Source organism: Cnephaeus nilssonii (genome assembly GCF_951640355.1).
Source record: "Cnephaeus nilssonii genome assembly, chromosome: 2".
Lineage (NCBI taxonomy): Eukaryota > Metazoa > Chordata > Mammalia > Chiroptera > Vespertilionidae > Cnephaeus > Cnephaeus nilssonii.
In genome coordinates, this window is record NC_137073.1 from 61753321 (window position 1) to 61780926 (window position 27606).

General features: G+C 36.6%; 1 protein-coding gene across 17 annotated transcripts in view; it reads left to right on the plus strand.

Annotated features, from left to right (window-relative positions):
- MCTP1 (multiple C2 and transmembrane domain containing 1) overlaps positions 1-27606 on the plus strand; it is a gene marked incomplete at both ends in the record, with an annotated part of 442947 nt that overhangs the window by 188649 nt on the left and 226692 nt on the right. For all 17 annotated transcript variants that reach the window (XM_079799000.1, XM_079799009.1, XM_079799010.1 and 14 more), the window contains 3 exons: positions 12932-13074; positions 22260-22339; positions 25740-25851. In XM_079799000.1, the coding sequence (XP_079655126.1) occupies positions 12932-13074; positions 22260-22339; positions 25740-25851 (335 nt within the window). The remainder of the gene's footprint in view (positions 1-12931; positions 13075-22259; positions 22340-25739; positions 25852-27606) is intronic.

A 27606-nucleotide genomic window follows, 5' to 3' on the forward strand; every position in this document is an offset into this window, starting at 1 on the left:
CGCTGTTTCTATCTCTCTCCTTCTCCCTTCCACTCTCTGAATCAATAAAAACATTTTTTAAAAAGAAAAAATAAAGTATTTTATTAGTTTCAACAAGTTTCCTTCAAGCTTTTTAAAATTTCTCCAACTACACTATAGATGTGCTTTTCAGGGTAGACACATTAATTTTCTACTGCTTTCCATGAGTTAAGTTGCTTAAAACAATATCTATTTAATAGTTCACAGGTTCTGTAGGTCCATAATATGGACACAACATAACCGAGTTCTCTGCTCAGAGCCTCATAAGGCCAAAATCAAGGTGTTACCCAGACTGAACTTTTATCTGGGTCCACTTCCAAGTTCATTCTTGGTATTGTTAATGAAATGAAGAACTGAAGGGGTCCATTTGCCTGTGCATGTCAAAGTCTAATAAGGCATGAACAGGAGTTTGCAGCCAAGAAAGTAAAGATTTATTAAGGATATGGCACCATGCCTGGAGTCACAGGTAGTTCATGCTCAAAGATCTGGCTTCCTAATGGCTACCGGGGGATGGATTATATAGCGGGAAAATCAATTGATCATGGTGACTAGTAGAGTTAAGATCATGGTCTCTACTGATTGGTTGGTGCTAGGATAGGGGTAATTGATCATTGCATTTGGTCCCGACATCTGCCATGGAGTTGCTGTGTCCAATTTTGCAAGGATGGTCTGTGTGTTCATTTTGCTTTCCTGGGTCCAGAGCAAAAACACAACCAAGGCCAAGGTATTATGTTGAGTTTGATTGAAAACTTTGTCTTAATTGTCATTAGACCCAGGACCTTGTTTCTAAGACCAAGGTTCTGGATGCTGACCAGACCTCATTGTCCTGGAGGCTTAATGATTAAGCAAGGGAGAGTGAGGTGGGTAAGTCAGGGCCCCAGGTGAGGCTAATTGAGTTAAAGGGGAAAAAATCAAAATAAAAGGCTAGATGAAAGAAAATAAGGTTTCTACATGGTTATGGTATTGTTAGAATTCAATTGATTGTTGTTGTAAGTCTACAGTCCCTGTTTTCTTGCTGTCTGCCACCAGGGTTTCTTTTAGCTCCTAGAATCCAGTTTCAAGTCCTTACCATGTGGCTGCTTCCATTTTCCAGGCAGCAATAACATGTCAGATCCTCCTCATGTTTAAAATCTGACTTTCTTTTCTGCTGCCATATAGAGAAAACCTGTGTTTTCAAAGGAAAGTTGATTAATTTAGGTCTGCTCTAACAATCTTCCTTTTGATAAACTCGAAGTTAACTCATTAGTAACCTTAATTACATCTGCAAAATATATTTTGTCATGTAAATAGCATAATCACAGACATGATATCTCATCATTCTCATTCCAGGGATTGGAAGGAGAAATATTGGGGTGCATTTTAGAATGCACAATGGGGAAGACATTTACCACCAACTTCCAGTAATGTCTATCTCATTATGTTTGTGGCAAGCCATCAACATTTAGTAAATTCTCATTGGTTAAATATAATATTTTAATGATAAATGTTGGGTGCCAAATCTCATTTAATGATAAGATAATACTGACATCAACAGGAGTCATAACAGGTTCTGAAAATAATTGTATTTGGTTATATTGTATCATATATACCTTATAAAACTAAATTTTAAAGGATGCAGTGTAGATGTAAATATGAGAACTGTAAAAATTCACATTCATTTTATATGCATTATTAACCTTTAAGTTGGCTTTGTCAAATAATTTTAGACCAGCTATTCTTAAATTTAGAAATTACTTTGAATAATTTAAGAACACAATAGACTTACCCTTTTATAATTGGCCCTTTTTCAGGTGCTGGTATATTCTCTAATCAAAGACAGATCATTTGACATTAGATAATGCAGTCTTAAAATATTTTTATCTATTTAATCACTTACTGTTCTATTTTGACTTGAAGAAAAATTCCAAGTCCTAACCAGAGATCTATAGATTTCCACATGATCTGTTATCCCGCAAAGCTCTGACTTCTCCTTCCACTTACTTTCTGGGTCACGCACTCCATCCACACTAGAAATCTTCAGGGCCTCTGCACTTCTGGTTCTTCTGCCTGAAATTTGCTTCAGGCCCCTTTATGTGTCTGTAGGTGAGGCTTTCCCTCCACACCCTATCTAAAATAGCAGGTACCGCCGAAACCGGTTTGGCTCAGTGGATAGAGCGTTGGCCTGCGGACTCAAGGGTCCCAGGTTCGATTCCGGTCAAGGGCATGTACCTTGGTTGCGGGCACATCCCCAGTAGGGGGTGTGCAGGAGGCAGCTGATCGATGTTTCTCTCTCATCGATGTTTCTAACTCTCTATCCCTCTCTCTTCCTCTCTGTAAAAAATCAATAAAATATATTTTTTAAAAAAAATAAAAATAAAATAGCAGGTACCTCTGACCTTTACCCGTGGTTCTATGTTCCTTGGTGCACCTATCACCACATGGCATATTATCTACCGCTTCATTGGCTCCTTGTGTGTTCCCCTCCACTACAAGGCAAGTTCCTTGGGAATAGGGACTTGGTTTTATGCTCTGCTGAATCCTCAGTGCCTAGCACACAATAAACATCTGTTAAATATTTTTGAGAACATGAATGTACTTTAGAAAAGAAAAAATATACAGCTAGAGAATTCATAACACAAATCTTGCATTAAGAAAGTGCCTTCTTTTAAAAAGTAGCAACATGTTAATGGAAATGGAAAAGTAGCATGAAGGCAGAAGGCAAGGAAGAGTGGGTCATTAAATGTAGTGCTTAGTAAGTTCCTTAAACTTACCATGCAGACCTGGCCTTTCCCCACACCCCACTAGAGAGTTGAAGGGGGAATGAAAGCAAAAAACACCTACTACTATCCCTAATACTGTCTTTTCTTCCAGCCGAGACAACATGCTTTAAAAGGATAATTGCAAGTTTTGAAGTCACTTGTCACATTAAACATTTATTAACTGTTTTTAGCCTAAGAGGCAAAGGTTTTTTCATTGTTCCTCAAGTATTTTAGTTACATTGTAGGTGTTAATATTTCACTTTGCTTATCATTTTCACTTGCTTATAAAACTTATGTAATCATTGACACATGTCATCTTCTGGGTTTATATTCAATTGGGAGCTGTAGACCAGTTGTGTGCCTGGGAAGAAGATAACATAGTTATTACCAAGAAATGGCAGTCCTGGCAACAATATACCTTCCTAGTCAGCAAATATCTGGTTCACTCTTTTTTTCTGAACATAGAAGACATTCACCTTTCCCAATGGAAACAGCCCAAAGTCCCATGAGGTCATTGTGTCCAGCTCTACATTCAGGATCTCTGAGTAAAAGGAAACCCTTTATCAGGTCCAAATGTGGTTCTTGGGAGTCCAGTGAACTATTAATCTATCTGCCACTTTGCCCTACACATCTAATATGTCATGACCACAAGAAGGCATGGGAAACTCATAGCAGTTACTTGTCTGTAGCAATTTTGAAATCCCAAGAAGGTCACTTACCTGGAGGATAAGGAAATTCCTTAGTTAGAACTCTACTATTTGGAGAGAATCCTCTTACCCATTGTTCTCTGAGGCAACTGGCTCTACCATCTGAGAAATTCTTCCTTATCTGTTATTATCCTTTGTAGCCATATCTGAAATGGGTGCGGAAAAGCCTGCCCTCCTTGGGCATGTATAGCTTTCACATTCTGCTTCATGCTGGCACAAGATCAAATATCTCAACCAGCTAAGCTCCTTTTCTCAAAAAAATTGAGTAGGCTTCCATGTGCCAAGAGTCACACCCAGTGTTCATTCTTAGACATACTCCTCAAACATGATATATTCCTTTGCTCTTTTTAAACATATGGCAGCTACATTATGACCATCATGCTTGGGTGGGAAGGCCAATCTGACGTTGGCCACTAGGCTGTTTTAATGATATTTTGTTGTTTAAAAGCTTTTTCGATCTTATTTTCTATTATTTGGGGCCTAAATACAGTTTTTCCAATTATTTACCTGTAAATGAGCCTGTTTTCACCTGAATTCATTGCTTTCTTATGATTACTTACTAAAGCCAACCAATTTGAGAAACTACACACCTTTCATCCATGTCCCCTGAAGCCTAGGTTCAAAAGCAGGTGGTCTTCCTTTCAAGTTATCACAGGAACAATATTACCAAATATTTACTATGGCCTAACAAGACTCTTGAGGCTCCCAGAGTTACCTTGCAATCCACTACCTGACTGCTAAGTCAATGTCATATATCTTAGGAATTTTTTTTTGTAATAGCAGCTCACATTCTTGGAATTAATTTTCATATTATTTAAGATAAGTAGCATTAAGACCTGTCAAAGATAGACACCCACATCTCAGGGGTTTAACAAAATAAAAATATATTATTTATTTAAAACTTTATAGTGTAATGTAGATGGTGGTTCCATTCAGGGACTCCAGACTTGCAGGCTCTACCCTCATCTAGGTTTCTAGTGTTGGGGAAAAGGAGACAGGATTGTATATGAAAAGATGTCATGGGCTAAGCCTAAAAGTGGAATATAACTAACTTCTGCTCACGTGCCATTGGCCAGAAGCCAGTCCTCAGTCACATGGCCACACATAAGTAAAAGGTCTTGAAAATGTAGGTTAGCCCAGCCAGTGTGGTTCAGTGGTTGAGCATTGACCTATCAACCAAGAGATCACAGTTTTATTCCTGGTCAGGGCACATGCCTGAGCCCCAGTAGAGGGCATACAGGAGGCATTCTCTCATCATCATTGATGTGTCTATCTCTCTCTCTCTCTCCCTTTCTCTGAAATCAATAAAAACATATTTTTAAAAAGAAAATGTGGTTTAGCTACTTGCTTTCGAAGAAGAGGAAAACAGAGCTGTCAGTGAAGGGCAGCAGTTGCAGCCATAATTTATCTGTACACATAAAATTAACTTTCCTTCCAAATATTTTGTGCAAAAATATGACAGTTTTTACTGTATATTTGAGTGTATCTACATAGGAGACATAGGAGATAATAATAGAAGAGATGTCAAAGCATATCCATTCACCTTTATCATGTGGTTTCTAGTTTTGTTCTGAGTAAATCCAATAAATCAATTAAGTAAAATCTCTAAGCAGATTGCTACAAAAATGAGATTTTTTAAAAAAGCATTTTGTAAAACTAGGATAGATTGACCATTTTTTAGGAATTACAACGAATATCAATTACCATAGTTTGGGAAAGTAGCAATGGCAAAATGCTTATTGTTATAGAAAGTATAGCATAATGCTTTTGTGATATTAAGTTTTATGTATTTCAGAATCAGTATTTGACAATAAAATTAAAAGGAGATTCTTAGAGTCATAGTGAATAACAGTGGAGGGAAAAGAGTGGGATATAAGAGTGTACAACTTAAGAACTAGTTACTTTATTAGCTTCTGTTATTAGGAGATGATACAGGCACTCATTCATTCAGTGATACAGGAGTGTTTTCAGTCAACCAACACTTTTTTTGGTCACATATAATCACTCAGGGGTTGTTGTCAGATACCAGGGATCAGAAATAAACAACGAGGCCTGAATGTGATGAATGCTATTATAGAGGATGTTTGGGGGCATAAGACAAGAACCTAGTAATGTCCATAGGATGGGTCAGAAAAGATATCCAAACAGCAAGGAGGCTTGAATTTACTCGTAGTACTGAGAGAGGACAGAGGGAAAGGGATGGAGAGGGGGCACATGCATTGGAGAGAAGCTGTGGATTTGACGTGAGGTATCCTATAGATGAGTGAGAGATAAGTCTGAAAAATTAGTAGCAGACCACAATTTGTATGACATACTCAAAAGTTTAAATTTATTCTGAAATCAGCAAGAAAGCAATGAAGAATTTTAGAGCAAGGGAGTAACATCAGATTATTATGTCAGAAAAATATCTAAGCCTAAGATTTCGGAGAATGAATTGGAGTGGAGAAGACTAAAAGCAGGGAGACAAATAGGAGACCATTACATTTTTTTTCTCACAAATTGAATATGTGAATGTGCTAAGGAAAGTATTATTCAATTACCATGCATTTATGATGCCTTTTAATAATATTGTAATATAATTATCTTAAAATTCTTTCAGTTAATGATAGTAATCAATCAAGAGTCATAAAATGATTTCCAGTGTTATCACTTATACTTTTAATTGACAAAGAAGATTTTGTTTTCTGTCTAGGGTTGTAATAACATTTTTTAATGGATGTGTTCCATGGGGACACAGTTATTTTCATCTATATTTTATGACACTTCCTTATATTACTGTTTATTCATGCAATGTTTATAGTTATTTATGGGCTAATTTTTTTCTTGATTTAACAAATCTAATAGAATTGCAATTTCTACACAACTAGGAAGGAGAAATCTGAAAATACTCATTATTTTTTTGCTATATATTCATATATTCTTAAATGATTAAAGAAAGTAGTTAAATAGTAAATGTTTTCTCAACTGAAATGAACTATACAACATACAAATTCAACAGATAATTTTTTCTTGCAAATACTGAACTTTGCACTTTTTAAAAATATGCCAAAACATTACTCATAAATGTCAATAATCTCTGTCATTTACACTTTTTCAATTTCATGTGCCTGGAAGTGTCTTCTCCTCAAAGAAAGAAATTTACTTAGTTTAGTTCTCTACTACATTTTACCACAGCATTATTTTTAATTCATCTATGTGCTATATCACAGTAATGCCATTTAAGAAATTTAAAAATCACTGAAATAGTCCTATTACTCATTATGGAAAAACTAGAGGCCCAGTGCATGAAATATCATGCATTGGAGGGGGGGGTCCCTCAGTCCGGCCTGCTCCCTCTCACAGTCTGGGAATCCTCAGGGGTGGGAGGGGACCTGGTAATCAGGGGAAGGCGACGCCCCATCACACCTCTGCTGCTGCCACTGCTGGCAGCGCAAGCCTCAGCAGGTCCTGGTTACCTGAGCCTCGAGTGGCCCTGGGGGGCTGGGCAGCCGACATCTGAGGTTTGCCTGCGCCTTGGGCATCAGCTGGGCAGCCGCCATCCAAGGCTTGCCTGTGCCTCGGGCTGGCCCTGGGCGGCTGGGGGGCTGAGGGGACTGCGGGACTCTGGAGGCAGGCGCATGGAGCGGCCGGGCGCCTGCTGCCCCGGTGGGGCTGAGGGGACAGGGTGCCGCCATCTTGTGGCTGTGGGCACCACCATCTTTGAGGGTGGGACAGTCAATTAGCATATTCCCTCCTTATTGGCTGTGGGTGCCGCCATCTTTGAGGGCGGGGCAGTCAATTAACATATTCTCACCTTATTGGCTGTGGGCACCATCATCTTTGTGATGGGGTGAGGGTCAATTAGCATATTCCCTCTTTATTAGATAGGATAAGTGGATAATAAGTTTATTATTTTATTACATTAAGCCACATGAGATTATAAATCTCTTGCATTTGAATTTTAACATATTTAGTTATTTAACCCATGTAATATTTCCAATGTTGGGCATTACAAATCTTCAACAAAAATAAGAAGGAATGGAAGAACTTTAGGAAATGATTTTAACACATAAATATGGTACCTGTTTTGAAGATTTGAAAATTATCTTCCACTAAGACAATCTATTGCTCTGAGTATATGTTGAACATCGCTGTTTTTACAAGCTTCTTTCTAGTATGAAGGATGTAATTATACTGTTATCTTCTTTGTTGTCTTCTTTTTTTCTTCTTTCTCTTTCCTCTGTCTGAATGTGGAGTGGAGGTACAGTGATCACCTAACCTTACTGATGTTTTAAGACAAAAACCAAACAAACAGAAAACTCCATAGAATGTAATGGAATTTGTTATAGGGTAATTTACTTACAGGGATGTAGGATCAGAGTGGACAAAGGACCCCGGGAGTTCTGTGCTGCTAGACAGTTGTTACAATAAATGTTCTCTAGAAGCGCTGAATACTAATGATTAACAAGACAAAGAACGCCGTATGAGCTGGGACCATACCTCCTGGTGGTGGTGTGGATCATTTACTGACGTTAACATCAGTGTGATATTCTCTCAGCTGTTATGTCTTTCTGGCTATTACTGACAGGAATCTTTATGGTTACATTGTGTAGGCTTACAGAACACAGCTAATCATTAACTACAAGCCTGTGTGTGCTGGCCAGGACCAGTTAAGGCCAAAGTTAAATCAAGAATAGAGAAAGTGCAGAGCTTACAAAGATGGAGCCAGTTTGTTTACACCAATAACCTATACATCCTCCTTCTCCTTTTTTTCACATTCTAATATAGGACTGAGTTTCAAATCAGCATTGTTTTTATTAGGTGTTAGCATTATTGAAAAATTACAATTCTCTGAAATGCTAGGTTTGGGATAAGATTGATTTAAACTTGCTAATCAGGAGGCTTATTTATTCTGAGAATGGAAACCAGGAGACTCGGCATTCGATGGCTATTTGCATTTTAAATAGCTCTAATACTATTTTAAGGAAGGAGAGCCTGCCATCTTGTGTTTGCTGTGTTCAGTGCAGCACAAAAGGAGGCCCATTCAAAGTTTAGTTCTGTTGGACTTAAATTATGTCTGTTGTTCTAACCCATCACATAAAATACTGAAGTGCTTATCAGTGACCTGGCTCTGAAAAAAATATAAAAATAAAATATAACATTTGGGACATGTGATTTTTTCCTACATGAGAAAACATATAAACCACCTAATTATTCTTTTTAAGCAATTTGATTTTAGGGTACAGAAATAAACAATTGATATTATAAATTTTTTGAAGCAAGGAATTAACAATAATAAAATAATAATGTTTACAAATAAATTCTGAAGTTAATGCTACCTGATAAAATGAATGTTGAAGTTGCTCTTGAAAATGACATTAATAACAAAAGGCTGAACTTTATTTTAGGGCTAGCACCTCCTATTTTCTTCTCCCATATTTACTTGCCTGTTTTAATTTCATTATTACCATAAAAATGTTTTATGAGGGTCGTGTTCCAGCTAATGACAATAAAGCACAGGAAAATGCCTGAGAACAAGTGTGCAGTAGTGATGCCTTAACTTTGAATCTGATAAGTGTTAATGCCATCTTGTGGCTGAATGCAATATTGCAACAAATAAACACAGGCACATGAATTTATTGTTTTAGGGGTTTTGTTCTTTTGTGTTTTGTTTTTGTACCAACAAACTAAAATTGTTGGTATAATATATTTATTAGAGATTAACCACATGTTAATTGCTTGGATTTATTGGGGGGGGGTTATTGTAATAAAATTTCTTGATTTTATTGGAAAGTGTATTACAATAAAAGAACCTCCAAAAACATGTGAAACTTTCTTATCTACAAAATATAATAAGGCAGCATTTCCTAAAGAGAGACAGGGGATTCTTAATCTTGAAATATGAGCTTAAGAAAAGTAGGCCCTATGGTCAAAAATTTCTGTTAAATGCTGTATGTCATGTCCCCATCTTGGAGAGTCCATTTACTTATTTAAAGGCCATAAGGGGTTAATTTCCAAAATATATAAAAGAACATACACAGGAAGAAAACAATCAAATTAAAAATGGATTGAGAGATAACACACACTGAAATAAAACTGCTAAAATAAAAAGAAAATGGGCAGAGGACCTGAATAGACACTTCTCCAAAGAGGACATGCAGCTGGCCAACAGACATATGAAAAGATGCTCAGCATCACTAATCATCAGAGAGATGTGAATTAAAACCACAATAAGCTATCACTCACACCTGTCAGAATGGCTGCTATCAACAAATCAACACATGACAAGTGTTGGTAAGGATATAGAGAAAAGGGAACCCTCATACACTGCTGGTGGGAATGCAGGCTAGTATAGCCACTGTGGAAAACAGTATGGAGTTCCTTCAAAAAAATAAAGATGGAGCTGCCTTTTGACTAGTCCCACTTCTGGGGATATATTCTAATAATCCCAAAACAACAATCAGAAAGAATATATTCACCCCTATGTTCAGAGCAGTGTTATTTATAATAGCAAAGGTCAGGAAACAACCCAAGCGCCCATCAGTAGGTGAGTGGATAAAAAAGATGTGGTACAGTTACACAATGGAATACTATGCAGCCATAAAAAGAAAGGACCTCTTACTTTTTGCGACAGCATGGATGGACCTGGAGATTATCATGCTGAGCGAAATAAGCCAGTCGGAGAAAGACAAAGGCCATATGATCTCACTTATATGTGGAATCTAATGAACAAAATAAACCGACAAACAAAATAGAACCAGAGGTATGAATACATGCAACAAACTAACAGAGGTTGGGGGAGGATGAGCGTACTGGATGGAGGAAGGTGAAGAGATTAGCCAAAGAAAATATATGCATAGCCGATGGACACAGACAACAGTGTGGTGAAGGCCAGAGGAAGGAGGGGCAGGAACTGGATGTAGGTGGGTAAAAAGGGGGAAATGGGGGATATCTGCAATAATGTCAACAATACATTTTTTTAAAAGGCTATAGAAAACAAATCCATTTAATTTTGTTTTAAACCAGCATTTTCCTAATATGCTTGACCACAGAACTCTTTTTTTTTTAATGCTAGTACTACCTGTTCATGTTATCAGATAATAAATTGCTGAAATAAGTTTGGAAAGTCACTTTCAAACACAGAAGATCACATGCCAAATTTTTACACTCAATTAAACAATGTCTTCCAAGTCTGTAAGTTGTAATCATAAGCTGAAGGTTTTGAACTATTAAGGACTCTAAGTCACTAGAGGTCCCCTAAGTTAATAACTTGAAAACAATTATAATATTTTAAAGAAACATGACTATTAAAACTATTAAATTTTAATCATAGTCCCAGAGGGCTAATCAATGGTTGCAAAGAGAAGTATAGCAAATTTTATCCTATGGAGTCAAAACAAAGTGAGGAAAGTCAGGTGATTGCCTCCCATGAGTGTGCATATGACTCTGTCACTCCTGTAGTTAGGACTATGAAATTTGCTAACGTATTTACTATCTCCAATCCAGGTCACCCTGTGACCAAATCTGCACGTTAATAAAATATTTCACCATCATAACTTGTTTTCAGAGTTATAAAAACAGCCTTTCTCTTTCTGTTATACCAATCCTTGAGATCTTTGTGCCTGTCACAGGCTAAAATATCTATCCCTATTCCTAACTTAACGCTTAGACCTCCTCTTGTTAGCTGGATTGTTATTTCTTCAGGCTATGCGATATTTACTGCCTCAAATGGTCAAATGGCATCATGGATATGACGAGAAGTTCTGATTCTGTACTAAGTACTGAAGATTTTATAAAAGTGACCTCAAAGGCTCTGGTATTAGAGAGCTTATATTTTAGCAGGTAGTAGCAGTATGTCGATGCTTTTCAAAATGAAAGACTAAATGGTCTAGGCCACGACTGGGAAAATATAAATGGGTACATGGATTTTAATAACCCTCAATATATGTTCTACAACACTCTCAATTCCCAGGGTCCTCAACCCTAAGTTGGGAACTGCTGTTAATAATAGTCATTTTAAGTACTGAACATTTTTATTGCATAGAGTTCCCTAACGAATACATTAAAACAGGTTACGATGATATAGCCTGCATTTACATTTATAAATATTTTTTAAAGTTTGACCCATAATGATAAAATTAAACTACCCGAATGGGAATTTCACATGGGAAATTGGGGTCATTATTTCATTATGCTCAGGTCTACTAGTAGGTGCATAAAAAACAAGGCATTACATTTATTTGAGGCATGTGGAGAGTTTTGAGAGAGCCTCCAAGAGATTCAATAAGAAAAGCCAAATCCTATAAGGCACCTTATGTTTACCATAGATATTTATGTGTCATTGAGATTAGTGGAGTGTAAAGGAGGGATATAGATAGTGAGTTTAAGGAGATCAGTATCATAATTGTAATGCCTAATATTCATATGGTGCTTTTCAGTTTAAATAGGCCCACTCATATTTTCCTTTAAATTATATAAACATAGCTATCAACTATAACTTCAGTTTGGGGAGAAAACTGGAAAATCAAACAAAATTTTATTATAAAGGCCTCGTATAAAGAGTTATTTCCTGAAGATGAAGGTTGTCACACACTGAAATGATTTACTTGGGGTCATTAATGATACACCTTCTCTAGGAATTCTTAATAAGGACATAGACTCATTAGGCCAAGACTGGTCTCATTCATCAGTCAAATGGGAAATGGAATAATGCCTGTGTAAGTATGTAAAGGCCCTTCTCTCTTGCAGGTGTAGTAGAAAAAGCACAAGCATTAGAGTCAAATAGTCTTGGTTGCAATCCTAACCATCTCTTGCTAGCTGTGTGTCCATAAGCAACTTACTTGACAGCTCTGATTTTCTTTGTTATTTTGGGAGCTTGGGAGATGTTAAGGGATAATCTCCAGAGCACTTCATAAACATTTGTTCCCTTCCCCCTGATTCCTTCCTCTGAGACCTTCATTCCTTCCTAACATTCTAAAACTGAAACTTCTGAGCAAAAGAGAATATGGAACCAAGGATGAAATTGAAGCCCAATTTGAGACTCATCTTTTCCTAATTAAGCCCATTAAACTAGTATAAAATTTTAGCAGCATCTGTAAGTCTAAAACTACTTAAATCAGCCAAGATTATGGATCAACCTTTTTAGAGTTAACCAGATGATACTAAGAGAAATGTCAGGTTAATCTCTATCACTTATAACATGAATTACATTTACATATGCAGCATGCAATAGAGTTCTTTTTAAATACCAGAACAGGGTTACAGTATTGAGTACAGAAGGTTGATAATAATAATTATTATTATAATAAATAATTTACTGTCACTTTAATATTTCAGGAAAAATTTAGGAAAATACTCTTAACCCTTATTTTCCAGGTGTTAAGCTTTGTTTTTTATTCCTTGAAATAATTGCTGGTGAGTAGATGAGCTATTCTCTTGCCTCCGTAGAAAGGCATAATTAACATGGGTCAATCTGCTTTTCTTTAACAGGGACAAGTGACCCATATGTGAAGTTTAAAATTGGAGGAAAAGAAGTTTTTAGAAGTAAAATAATACACAAGAACCTCAATCCTGTGTGGGAGGAGAAAGCGTGCATTCTTGTCGATCATCTCAGAGAGCCATTGTATGTGAAGGTGAGCCATTTATTTGTTTTTCACTAATGCAATTTGACATAAAAATCCCTGTTTAATGGCTTTTTGTCCTGTCTCTCTGTCTGACAAGATTTTTCACCAGAGATATAGTCTGCTGTGCACAATTCTAATCTGTAAATGATGTGATAAAAATGAGATCGAGGGGAGGGGGAGGAGTGGGAGCATGTCTCTTCAGGGCAGTCATTTAGGAGGATTATGAAGTACACTTCTTCCTACTTTGTGTGGTCAACTGGTTTAGTGCACTTTGGGAACATATGCAAACAAGTCTCCATGTAAGCTAGCAACAAGGAAAGCTTACACAGAACCCAGCCTTTCTGATTAAGAATGATATCAGGGCATCTACCAGTCCTGATTGCAAATCAAACGCTTTACTTGGAAAAACAAGAAAGGCAAAGATAATAGGGGGAGAAATACTAATATTCCTGTCTCTATTATATTATCAAAGATGAAAAAAGTCTGTTCTCTAGCTGGACGTAGTTTTTTAAAGAAGGATTTAAAGAAAGGGTTACAACCCTAATTCCTTGCTTTATTTTCATACTTGACTTTCCTTTAATTCATATCTCTAGGTACATATATTCATTTTGTCTCCTATGTTCTGAGGACCTGTTCAGTGACTAAACCTTTTTCTATCTTTTCTACCACACGCCTCATCCTTTTCTCTAAATTGTCACAACTGGCACATGAGCCAAAAATCTCATATCATCGCTCTTTCAGCAGTCTCTGAACATCCTCCTTCCCCTCAACTCTTCATTTGTATTGCATCCAGTTGTTTCTCTTCTCCACATAAAGAAAAAAGTAGTCAAGGTTTTATTAAACTCATAGCATGACAATTTATAAGATCAATGAATAGAGAATTTCCTAAGTCTACAGTTGATAAGTGTCTAGAATTCATTATGGGGAGAATAGACCTATTCCACATAAGAAATAGTCTCAAGTGGATGTTAGCTAAAGAAAATCAATTAAACAGAATTAGTGAGCTGTACTTTAATATATACTATGTGGTGGCATAAGAATTATTGCGAGAGTATTCATCACCAACTCCTCCCACCAAAGAGATGACCTTCAGGGTCAGAGATGTTTCTCCCTTGCTCCTCACTTCTAGAAGGAAAGAAATGTCTACATGAGGAAAAAAAAAAAAAAAGGAAATACCATATTTTCCGGCATATAAGACGACTTTTTAACCCAGGAAAATCTTCTATACGCCCAGTCGTCTTATACGCCGGAAAATACGGTACCTTCATAATAAAGTACTGAGATCAGAGATGAAAAAATAATTTAAGAGAGACAAGTGAGATGTAAAGGAAATTTTCTTTCTAGGGAGGTTTAGAAGAGATGAGTTAGAACAGCTACAATCATGAAGAAAATGGGTTGAAAAAGAAATCAGGGGTGAATAAGGACAGCACTGGGACAGTTGAATCTCATTTAATGTCCCTAAGAGAAAAATCAGGGGAAGAAAAGGAGTAACTTTTATTTACCTTGGTTGTGGATCTGTTTCTTTAATGGGATACTACACTATCACAGACTTTTAAAGATCACCAGTCTTTATAAGCGTTACAAATGAACTTATCAAAATTACAGTAGATATTGGTTGAGTTCTTTCACTTTTCTCAAACCTCAGAGGGAAGGTAGGGGAGGGTGGGGGTAAGGGGAAGAGATCAACCAAAGGACTTGTATGCATGCATATAAGCCTAACCAATGGCCACAGACAACAGGGGGGTGAGGGCATGAGTGTGGGGGATAGGAGGGGTAATGGGGAAATAAGGACACATATGTAACACCTTAATCAATAAAGAAATTTTAAAAAAAAAGAATGAGTATTAATCTATGTAAAAAATCCAAATGTCAAAATGCTAATTTCAAAAGAAATCTCCTAATTGGGTCAAAAAGAAATTAAAAACAAAAAAAATGATGGGAAAAAAAATGTCTAGGTGTGAGAGAGCAAGAATACACACACACACACACACACACACACACACACAGATACACTTGTCCTATCAATGGAGACAGTGACACTGTGTGCAGATGAACGACACACTGTGAGCACAGAGGCTGGGAGAGAGCACCCAAGGGTTGCTTTTCTTTGTCTACTACTGGAGTGCTCGGTGTACAACATTAAGTAGCCACGGCTTCACTTCTACCGTGCAGAAGATACACAGTGAATTGTAAAAGTTTTTAAGTTAAACAGGAATCACACTGGCCTCTCAAATACTAGTACAAACACAAAATGCTCATATTTTATTTTATGTATTATCTTATGCTTTTTAATATGCTTTGATATTTTTTATTTGATTTTCATTTTCTGTTAATTGCATAGGGCTTCTTTTGGAAAAAAAAAATCTCTAAATTTTTGCTTTATTTTTTTTTTTTTGTTTCATTTTATTCACTTTTTGCCTAACCTTGGACACACAAGGATCTAAATAAAATACATTGGTAGAAATGATATTTGAAGTTAGTAGAATTTCATGAAAATTGCATCATTTTCATGGTCTCCACACAGCCTTGTATTGTTGACTGACTTGATTTTAATATGATGCCCACATCCTCCAGGAGGGGAGATGAATCTTGCCTGAAAGATTTCTTAGGGACTAACCAATTCTGTAGTGACAGGGAATATGAAAATGTACCCATGAACTGGGTGGTTATAAAATATTAAGTGCACTACTTTCCCATATCTAGTCAGAGGAAAAAGAGTCCATGTCTACCCTGGGGTCTGATTTCTGTCGATGGAAAGCTCACCAAGGGAAATACTAGTAACATAGGTTACAAAATCACATTAAAGTTTCAGTGCTTGTACTGAAACTTCCTAGTAAAAACAGATTTTTTTTTCCCAAAAAAAATCCTGGTACTGGATTTCTGCACAAAATAAATAAGATTATACTTTGCAATTGGTTGAGATTTGTATAGCTTTTAGTTTTAATGGAAGGAAAATATTCCTTCCATTCTGAATGCCTTCACAGTAAGGGCAGGAGGTGAAAACTAGTCTGGAGGAAGGGACTGAAAAATCATTTATAATAAGGTAGGAGTAGAAGTAGGGAGTTAAAATGTGGTACTTCTAACTGAGATGGGAGCCTCTGGAGCCTGCTCTGTATCCTCAGGGATGCTCTGGCACATCTTAAACAATGGGGTAAATTCAGCATCCATTTCCACTGAATTGAATTAAAATTCTCCCTTGTCATTTCCCTGACTCTGTTATCTAAGGTACACAGTGAAAACCCAGAGTTTTAATGGAAGAGACAGAAATACTATAAAGGGGGAAATGTTTGTGTAAATTGTTGCTTGTTTGGCCTAATCATGAGCTTGAAACCCGGGTATTAAATTGGAGTGCTCTCTGGAATAATAGAAAAATTTTGATACTTAGGAAAACAGTTCCATCAGGGGCTATATTACTGTTTCTTAGATTGTCATTTTAACAAAAGTGGTAGTTCCTTAAATAACGCATGTCTGTTTAAGCTTAAGATATAAGATTGAAAAGGTACTATATGCTTCGTTCAATTAAAGGACCACCTTACTGTCTTATGTAAAATTATTCCTCAGTAGGTTTTAAGGGCCCTAAAAGGATGTCATATACCAATGATCTCCCACCCTAGCTGTACATAAGATTATCCAGAAAGCTTTAAAGAATCTAGATGTTAAGTCTCTTTCCTAAAGATTCTGATTCAGGACCTAGGAGATAGAGTCCATGTTTCTGTGTTTTAAAAAAAACAATAGTTTATTCTGATGCACTGCTTAGGTAGGGAGTCACATTTCTAGACATGTAAATGGAAACAACTGAATACTTGGAATGGAAATATGTTTGCAGCCATAAACCACGGAGAACCCAGAAGAAATTATTCTGAAGTTAGACAGTGTTGGTAATATCTTAGATGTGTGTTTTTGTTTGTTTGTTGTTGGTTTTTTGCATGATTCAAAAACCCTTCCTAAATGCATGAATCAAGAATCTCCACTATTTTAGATTTTAAAAACCTATAGGAAAACAAACAAAAAAAAGAAACAAACAAAAAACATGATTGTATTTGCTTTTGCATTATGGGCAAAGAACATGTGAGGTTATTGAGTCTTGGGATAGAATCTAGAGTCACATCATAGCTGCCATTTACTGAGCATTGTGTTAAGTGCCTGACCTATTGTATCTCATGTATCCTGATAATAACCCTACAAGTAACTGCTATCATCTTCTTTTTATTATTTTTTAAATTTTATTAAGTTTATTGGAGTGATATTGGTTAATAAAATTACATAGGTTTCAAGTGAACAATTTTATAATGCACATCCACATATTGTGTTTGTGTGTTCACCACCCAAAGTCAAATCTCCTTCCTGTTAGGGTCGGGCAGGTGACACGGACTGTGAAAGAATTCACAACTAAGAGAAGAGATACAGAGAGGAAGTTTATTTTACTTTCCACTAAGGAAAAGGGCTGGTGCATTGCTAATCAATACAGGACAAGAAACAAAAAGCAGCTTCCCCTTTTAAAGGGTAATGGCTGCTGTTGCTAGGTGACAAGTAAGGGAGGAGGATTTGGGCTGAAGTGAAGTTTGTTTTTCAGGAGACAGTCTGGACAGATGTCCTAGGAAGGTGTCTTATCAGTATTTTTCCAAAACCTATAAAACATGCTTAGAGCAAAAGTTATGAAGAGTTCAAAAGAGGCCTGTTTGAAGGGAGGGAGTAAGGGAATTTTCTACAACTAGAGACTCCTTGGTGACAATTATCCCTGAGTTGCAAAAACAGCAGGGAGGAGTGTTATGCAAGAAGGCAGCCTTGAGAGTAGCTTATCTTGTCTTGCAGTCTGAACAGAGGGGCTGTTTGAATCAGAGGAGCTAACAATCTTGGGGTTTAATTACCAGGTGCTTCTCATAAATTGTGGAAGGCTACAGCAAAGAAAAAGAAAGGCCTTTTTTTTTCTGTCCTTACACTTCCGTCACCATATATTTGACCCCCTTTATTCTTTTATACCTTCCCCCTCCCTCCCTCCTTCCCCCCGCCCTTTGTCTCCTAACTACCATACTGTTGTCTGTCTGTCTCATCTTCTTTTTATAGGTAAATGAGACCCAGAGGGATGAAGATTGCTGTGTCCACTCAGCAATAAAGCAACGTAGCTTCTATTTTTCACTAAAAATGATTAACTGCAATGGCCACAGTTAGGTTTCATTTTGTTTCATTTCTTTGTTTTACAATGTCAGTTCTATTCTTTAGAGTTTAATTATTCTTTTATAGTGAAATGATTATTTTGAAGCTGCCTAGGTATGAAAATGAGTCATGGATATATTTTCTGAGAAGAATCTTATATCTTGGGTCATCTTGTATGATCCGGGTACCTTCCCACTTTCTATTCCCCTTAAGCCTTCTTACTTCATCCTACTGCCAGCTTCTCTTATACAAATAGCAGTTCCCATTATTCCCCTACGCTGAGATATTTTTCTCCGTGGCACTTGTGACTACCTAACAGGCATTTGTTTATTGTCTGCATCTTTCCCTTATATGGAAGACCCAAGAAATCAAAGACTTTGTTTAACTGCTATATTTTCAATGCCTAGAACAGTACTTGGCAAATGGTAGGTGCTCACCAAGTATTTTTCTCACATAAATGAATGAATAAAAGTATGAAGCATTCAAACTATCAAGATGAAACTCCCCAAAGCCATAATTACCTAGGAATATTTCAGTCATTTGAGCTAACAAGTCCCCATTCAGGCTGATGCCAGTGGGAGTTGTTTTCTGTTATTTGCATAAAAAAGCATTTTAACTGATCCACAACCTAATTCAGTTTTTATTGGGAGACAATAGAATCAGAAGCTAAACAAATGCATTTATTAGAATATTTGTTATTTTAAACTCATTTGAGAATGAAGAGAGGTGTTACTGAGCCCCCAAGCAATTTCTACCTAAATTTACCTAGTATTTCCAACACAATGGAGTGGAGGGTTCCTGAAAGCCAAGATCCCATTTAATTGTTCACATTTGAATTCCCAGAACTTCACCCAGAGTGAGTGCCCAAGTTATGTTTGTTAAATTTCTGAAATTCAGTATAACAATATTTGAATCTGACTCCTTTCGATCCTGGGATTTAGGAGAAAGTAACATATTCTTTTTAAGTTTTGGATTCGTTATCTGCAAAACGGAAACAACACCTTGTTCACTGAGTTGTGTAAGAATTAAATTTAAAAATTTATGTAATGCATTTAACACAGTGCCTAACATATAGTATATATAGAAAAAAAACATCCATCAGAGTTAACTGTGCATATTGTGTGGTGGGAAAATCTTTTCCTTTTATTTCTTTTCTATGCTCTGTATTTCTGAAGCTCCACCTGGAGCGATGCTCCCTCTGACAAATAGTTTATAGAACTCGAACCAAGTAACCTAGCTAATAATTTCATAATGAATGAATGCTGATGTTTCCATTTGGTCCCGGGTTTATGCTTTTGCTGATTAATAGGAATTGAGAACTAAAGTAAACATCTAGCATTAAGATGGTAGGAAAGATTCTCACCATGAGTAAACAGAGTTTAAATGTTGAATCACCCAGGTGGGTTGTTTACCCTTAATCAATTCACTGGCTTCACAGCTCTTCACTTCACATGTACGGGTGTACCCCAGGTGTTCTCACTGATTATATTTCACTGTAGTCTCCCCAAGACTTTAAGCCTTAGGATAATACAATGAAAAGAGATTGTACTAGAGAAATTTCTCTAATTTTTTATGTAAATTTTATGTTGTAAAGTACAGTACTGCAGTCAATTGCAAATACCGAGGTGGCAGTTGGCATAGATGTGCAATATATTCATGTGATATGCCACTGAGTGATGACTAAAGCTCAGATGTGTAATTGATCAAGGAGAATATTTATTGCAGGGGTGCTGTGCTTTCTACAACAAATGTATTCCTGAAAGATTATAGGTAAATCAAATGACTGTAAATTGAATAATTTAAGACGCATTAGGGGAACTTATTACTTAAATAAATCCCCTTATGACTCTTCAAATTTAAGAATCCTTTTATAATGCAAAGTGTTTATCTTATTGTTTTAATATTGATTTTTTTCACGTTAAGTTTGTTTACACTAAAGTACACCTGCACTAGAGAAAAAGCATTAACTGATTCAGGCTGCTGTGGATACTGTTACCTCTGCTTCCAGCTTTCAAACTTGTGCCAAGAATTGGGCACAGGAGCACTGGGCTATGGATTCTCACACCCTGGAGAGTCTAGTGGCCTGGGTTGTCCTTTCAAGAGAGAAGTTACCGGTTTATGGTCATATACCCCAGTATCCTATATAATAAAAGCCTAATATGCAAATTGTCCACTTGACCAGGAGTTCAACAAGGGGGCGGCAGTGGTGGCAGCAGGTGGCCTGGGGAAAGTAGGGCCCCCAGACCCCCACCCCGGCCAGTGGTGGCAGCAGCGGCAGCAGGCAGCTGGGAGAAGGGAAGCACCCTGGATGGCAGCCGCTAGGGACCCTTCCCATGTACGAATTTCGTGCACTGGGCCTCTAGTATGAGTATATGATTTTCTGTTTCAAAAGGTCAAGAAACACAGCTCAAACTTCATCCAGTAGCAATTTTTTTCGTCTTAAAAATTTCCTTGACCTCCACTGTTATTTGTTTCCTTTTCAGTCCCTGTTCTTTTCTTCACAACACTTATCAAAATGTGTAATTACCTATGCACTTCCTTATTTAATATGTGTTTCCCCTTCACTAAACTGTAAACACGGACAATGTCAGTTTTGCTCATCACTGTTTTCTCAATGCCCAGCATAGTCTAACACATGGTAAGTACTTAATCAATCTTGACTGAGGGAATGAATAAGAAAAACTTAATAAGTAGATACTAATTAGCCAAGTCTCATTTACTTAGAGAGTTTTTTAGAAAGGGCCCTAACTGGTCTAGCTCTGAGCTCTCTCCAATCTCCTTCCACTCTCCATCTTTCTCAATCTGCTTCAACCACAATGGTTTCTTAATAATTATCCTTGAATATGCTAATTGCTTATTGTTTCCTCCACCTAGAGTGCTCTCTCCTTACTAAATAGGTTAATCTTTCTCAGCACTGGGTCTCCATAGGAACACACTTCCTCCAAGGAGCCTTCCTGAACTCCCTATCTAAAAGGACAGCTCCCAACACACCCCTTAGATTGTTTTCTCCATAGCGTCCATCACTGAACCATACATGTCTGTTTGGGTATTTATTGACTGTTTCACCTCTATACATAGGGAAGTTAGGGACAGTGCCTGTCTCATTCACTATAGGGAATAAGAACCATGAAAAGCACAGAGAAGATACTGGATAAGTTGTGTTGACAGAAGGAAGAAATGTTCTCTCTCTTCTTTTCTTGTCCTTTCTGTTGTTAGTCATGTTAACATTATCCCCCAGTCATTGCCTGTGACAATCAACTTAATTTAACTTAACGTTAATATAACATTACAAAATGCTTTGCTTTCTACAACAAAAGTACTCATAATATCTCAATTTTCACCTATTATAGGACAATATCATTTAAGCAAATGATATTGTCCTATAATATCATAGAATTTATCTACAATGACCTGAGGCATATGAAGAACTTGGAATCACATTCTCATCATCTTTAGCTCAGTTTGGAAGACATCTTCGTAGAATTTCTTACAAACGCACTCTGCCTTCCAGGAATGCTAATGCCCTTCTGTAATATGGGGAAAATATTCGAAGTCTGTGTTTCCCACATTTTTAATGATTTATTGTATATTGATGATTTATTGTATTTTATTGTATTGATATAAATCAGTAACTTTAAGTAGGAAATTAAATACCATTTTCTTTTAATGCTTTCTGAGATCCTGGTATTACACAGCACAGAAATAAATTTTTAAAAATAAATATTAGGAAATGACATTGTTTTGGTAACATTGACAAAATCCAATATTTTATAATCAAGATGCTTTCATTTAAAGCAGGGGTCCTCAAACTTTTTAAACAGGGGGCCAGTTCACTGTCCCTCAGACCGTTGGAGGGCCCGACTATAGTTTAAAAAAAACTATGAATGAATTCCTATGCACACTGCACATATCTTATTTTGAAGTAAAAAAACAAAACGGCAAAAACACCCACATGTGGCCCGCGGGCCGTAGTTTGAGGACGCCTGATTTAAAGCTTATTTTGGAATTTTTATAACAATGTCTTCTTTTTGGCTTCTTAGGTATTTGACTATGATTTTGGACTACAGGATGATTTTATGGGCTCAGCCTTTCTGGATCTCACACAGTTGGAGTTGAACAGGTGATCTTTGAACTGTCATAATACCACTACACCTTGTTAGGAAGCAGGGCCAGTGTAATTTAAACAATGTCAGCAGATCTGTGTTCTAGTCGCTGTTCAGTCATGTGTGGTTGTGAGCCCTCATGCTAGGCAGACTTTCTTAAGCACATTTTTCTCATCAACCCAATGGAAATAAAAACATCTTCCCTGACTATCTTACTCAACAACAACCATTCAACAGAAAATTTCTTGGATGCCTGCTTTGTCCCCCAGCACAGTGCTAAGTACCAGGAATCTAGAGATAAATGACACATTCCTTGTTCCTGCATTGCTTATATGGTTGTAATGGGACATAAAGAAGATTATGCTTGCTAATCTTATTTATTAACTTAAGAATCAGGCCACCACATGGGAAATAAAATGCATGCACTTTTCTCCAAAAACTGCAACTTATCACCTGAGCCAAAGTAATCACCAGTAATCCTAGGTTACCAAGGAATGCCCAAAAAGTGGAGGCAGACTGGTTGTATTTGCTCAGTTACATCAGTTTACCATTGCTTGACCAGTTGTAAAGTTATATTATTGCTATAATATTAATTATTCCTTGTACCTAGTTATGGCCTTATATTTTTTAAAATTCATTTCAACATAGGAGTTAAGCATTGATCAATACTATGGAAGAAAAAACAGGCTCAAGTGGTGCTGGAATGGGTTGCAAAGGAAGCTGTAAAATCTTCTTTGACTGTTTTATGGAGAAGGGATTCTGTTTTAGATGATCATGCTCCATCATGTGGCAGGAATATAATGTGGAAAGCAATATAATGGGCTAGATTACTACTCTATATTTCTATAAATGTAGATGAGTGGAGAAATATAAATTATGGAGACACCTTAAGTGTTATAGTCAGCTGAGTTTGAGCACAGCTTATTGGTCTTCCAAAGATCGTTTTTACCTCAAACTTGACAAAAGAGGGGCTTTTCTATAATTCCTACATGTCCTTCATTTTAACCTAAAGTGCAGGCTTGACTTAAGAATAGAACCCAACCGAAACCGGTTTGGCTCAGTGGATAGAGCGTCGGCCTGCGGACTGAAGGGTCCCAGGTTCGATTCTGGTCAAGGGCATGTACATTGGTTGCGGACACATCCCCAGTAGGGGGTGTGCAGGAGGCAGCTGGTCGATGTTTCTCTCTCATCGATGTTTCTAGCTCTCTATCCCTCTCCCTTCCTCTCTGTAAAAAATCAATAAAATAAAAAAAAAAGAATAGAACCCAGGTGATCGCTGGTTCCCCACCTCACTGCAGTTGAAGGAAGTGTCCTAGATGGTGTTGTATGTAGTCCATTATCGTAAAAACTGAGCTCCAGCTGGGATGGGCGGTGCTATTCTTCTATAAAGACCATATTATTTTCTCTGTAGACTTCTACATAAGGATATGCAAACTATTGGACTTAATCACAGAGCATAAATTTCTCTTCTTCTCTATTAAAGATAAAATTATTGTGAAAAATAACTTTAAGTAGAAAACTATAGGATGATAAAGAAAATAAAAAGATATGCAAGCATTTGGTGTTTATGTTGACACATTACTTATTTTACATATTAACTAACCATTCCATTTTCCCCGACCACTTTTTAAAATCACATACTTTTTAAAATTTTATATTTATAATTATGCCATTGCATTCCATGTATAAATCAGTAGCCTCTGGGTGTAGAAAAATGGGTAATAATAGTAGCATATAAATACTTATGCTACTATATAATGCATTAAGGTATCTCTTTGAAAGAAAATAATAGATGTATCATAAAGCAATTGTAAATGTCCTTAAATCTTTATCATGCAATCATTATAAAAATGTAATGAAGTGGGTGGGAGGTAATGGGGGAATAAGAACACATATGTAATACCTTAATCAATAAAGAAATTTAAAAAATGTAATGAAGTTTTTCCTATTAATTTGTATATGTAATCATTATACGAAAACAAGTCAAACCAAGTTGTAAACCCATACACACACATGCACACACACACACACATATACACACATGCACAATATAATACTTAATATATATCTGTTACAAAGAACAAGTTTGTTATTATCTGACCATAATTAGATATAACTAAAATCATATTGGAACAATTTTCATCACAATGATTATAATGTATATATATATATATATTATCTTTCTAACAGGTTACTTGTGTTTCAGTTAAAGCCCCTGATATTAGAAACCTGTTTATATTTTTAATAATATCATTCTCTGACTTGGTAAATTAAGCATTATTTGAAAGAGTTTCCTAGTATTATAATAACTGAGTGCTAGAAACTACACAAGGTTCTCAATCCCAAATCCTCTTCCCAGTATTAGACACCAACTGTATCATTTCCTAAAAGTTAAGCTCAATGTAGATAAGGATCTTATCTTTGGTCTTGAGCTCTAGTTTATACCCATAATCTAGCATAGTGTGTGGCATTTAATATGTGCTTAATACATGTTTTGTGAAGGAAATGAATGAGCAAGTGACTAAACAAGCAAAGGAACATTCCTAATTTGCCAACATTTCAAGATTCAAGTTTAGCACTGAACGTTACACAGTCACTGAGGTTAATGAAGGGCATGAACCCTAATTTGTTAAATATAAATTAAAATATGGAAATAAGATATCACCTATGCATTGCTTATTGAATGTATATTTTGCTTATTTTCTAAAAGTGATTGTGGGTAATAAATACTGAGCAATTCATAATCTCTTCCTCAGATACCTAACTATAATGATTGCATGATAAAGATTTAAGGACATTTTAAAGTCTTCTAAGTATTGATCAAATTATTGATTACCTTGTATTTCTGAACCTAAAAATTGTTCAGGCATAAGTTTAAAAAAACCCACAAAATAGAAACACTTTTTTAAATATTGTAATTTCTTTCAAGTAATTAGACATTGTTTTTAAAGTATGTCTGTAATATATAGCAGGTAAAGTATATTTTATATTTTCCTCTTCTCTCACTCATTTATTACTCAATATCATACTCCTGATTTAAAAAAAAATATTAAAGATGTGAAAGGAAAATAGTGGTCAATAAGTGACCCAATTTAGTTCTTGAACTCAAATTTATAGAAAATACCTACCATTGCATTCTGTGTGCTTAGAGATCATATAGCAGGAGCGTGTATGTTTTGGCCTTCCTAGTGACCCCATGGCCTTTCCAGAACCCTATGCAGGACTGAAACTTAACTAGTGAATCCAAGTATACCCCGTTGGCTCAAAACTTATTGGACAACTTAATTCATTGATGAAATGTTCACAACAACAGAAATTGTAACAGGAGTGTAAAGGAAGACAAAAATATTGACATAAAATATATTTTTGGCTTATTCATTGAATAACTGTTCAGAATCTTAATATTTTCCGTCACAGGCCCACAGATGTGACTCTACCACTGAAAGATCCCCACTATCCTGACCATGACCTTGGGATCATTTTGCTGTCCGTCACCCTTACACCTAAGGAAGGAGAACACAGGGATGTGGTAAGTCGCCCCACAGCCGTGTAGAGCTGTTTTCATGCTCCCAAACTTGCTCTCTGATGTTCACTCAAACATTGTGTGAACGTTGTGAGCCTTCTCTGAGCCCAGAGGTAATAATAAAGAGAAGCAGCGTATGACAATCTGGCCGTCCTTTGTTTCTGTGAGTATCCTGGTATCACTAGTCCTTGTATATTGTATCTCTTGAACTCAAATCTCCTGTCCTATGCTCCAGATCAGAACCTCTTGTACTAAATGAGAGACACATTTGCATCTTTTATTATCATTTGGTTTACCCTGCTTCAGACATGTTGTATTGTAGACAAATGATAATGTTCATTCAGGGAATACATTTATTAATGAATTAAATTTTTGGAGTTATACCTGGAGGTATCCAGGACTTACCATGTTGACTATATTGTCAGGTGTGCCATAACAAAGAAAATGAAGTGAAATGATAACAGAGTTTCTGCTTTCTGGTATTTGTTTGCTGAATGATAAGTGAGCAATTTTCATCGTTTGGATGGACTACCATATCAGTGCTACCCATTTCCCAGCACTGGCTGTCTCTACTTCTTTGCACATCGTGCTGCTGTGAGAAGCTGACAAGGGACACAGAGGAGCCAATTACTATATCACTGCTGACGGGTTATTAAAAATGTCAGGTTTGACCCACATTGGTATGCTGGCCAGTGCACTTTCTGCCACCATTTACCAGAGATTATTTATTAGACTCCACGTGCTTTTGTGTACCGGGAGCTACTCTCACTAGGTTTGATTGTAACACATTTTAGGAGTAGACATAATCTTTTAGGCAAGTTCAAATGTTCTTTCAGCAATGTGTGTGTTGCTGTCTTAAAATAAGGCATGATTAGAGTTGGTATATATCATTTTCTGAAAGTTATTATTGATATTTTCTCTAAATTGTAGATGAAAATAATGAATTCCATATTCAAATTAGTGTTTTAAAATCATTGAAAAATTCACCCTTCTTGATAAGTACTTTTCTCTATCTTTTTAAGAATTAAACAATAAATGCACATATTCATGGGTAATACTTAATATGATTTAAGTGTCTGTAACTATTCAGTGAGGAAGAAATTTCTATTTTCAAGCAAGTATTAGCAAATAATACCTACTGTGAGAACTTCGCACAATGGAAGAATGTATTTATGTGTGCACAGGCCTGTGTGTGCAGACAGAAGAGTGGGTGAGGACCTGGTACTCAATAAGAACCTACTATACACCAGGTCCTGTGCTAGACCCTAAGGATATAGGAGAACTTATATCCAGTGGAGAACTCGGGAATCAAAAAATCACTGAAGAACATGTATGCTGACAACTGTTTTAAGTGTCATGAAAGAGAGGTACATGTTGCTATAACAGCAAATATAGGAGAAATTGTTTCAGTCTGGGGGGGGGGTGGTGATTCTCTAAGGAAGTCAAATCGCAGCTGAGGTCTAAAGTATAAATAGGAGTTAGTAAGGCAAAAACGAGGAAAAGAGGCAATATTTTAAGCAGAGTAAAACAGCCTGTGCAAAGGCCTTATGGCTAGAGAAACCATGTTGCATTTGAAGAATTTAAAAAGTATTGGAGCTTAGAGAAGATGAAAGCAAAGAGTGTGTGGAAGATCATGGTACATGATGACAATTGGAGTGGAAAGGGATGCTCAGATTGTGTAGGGACCATTGGCCATGTTAAGTTTTGTGGTCTTTCCTCGGAGAGCAATGGGAGCCATTGAAAAGTCTGTAACTGGGAAGT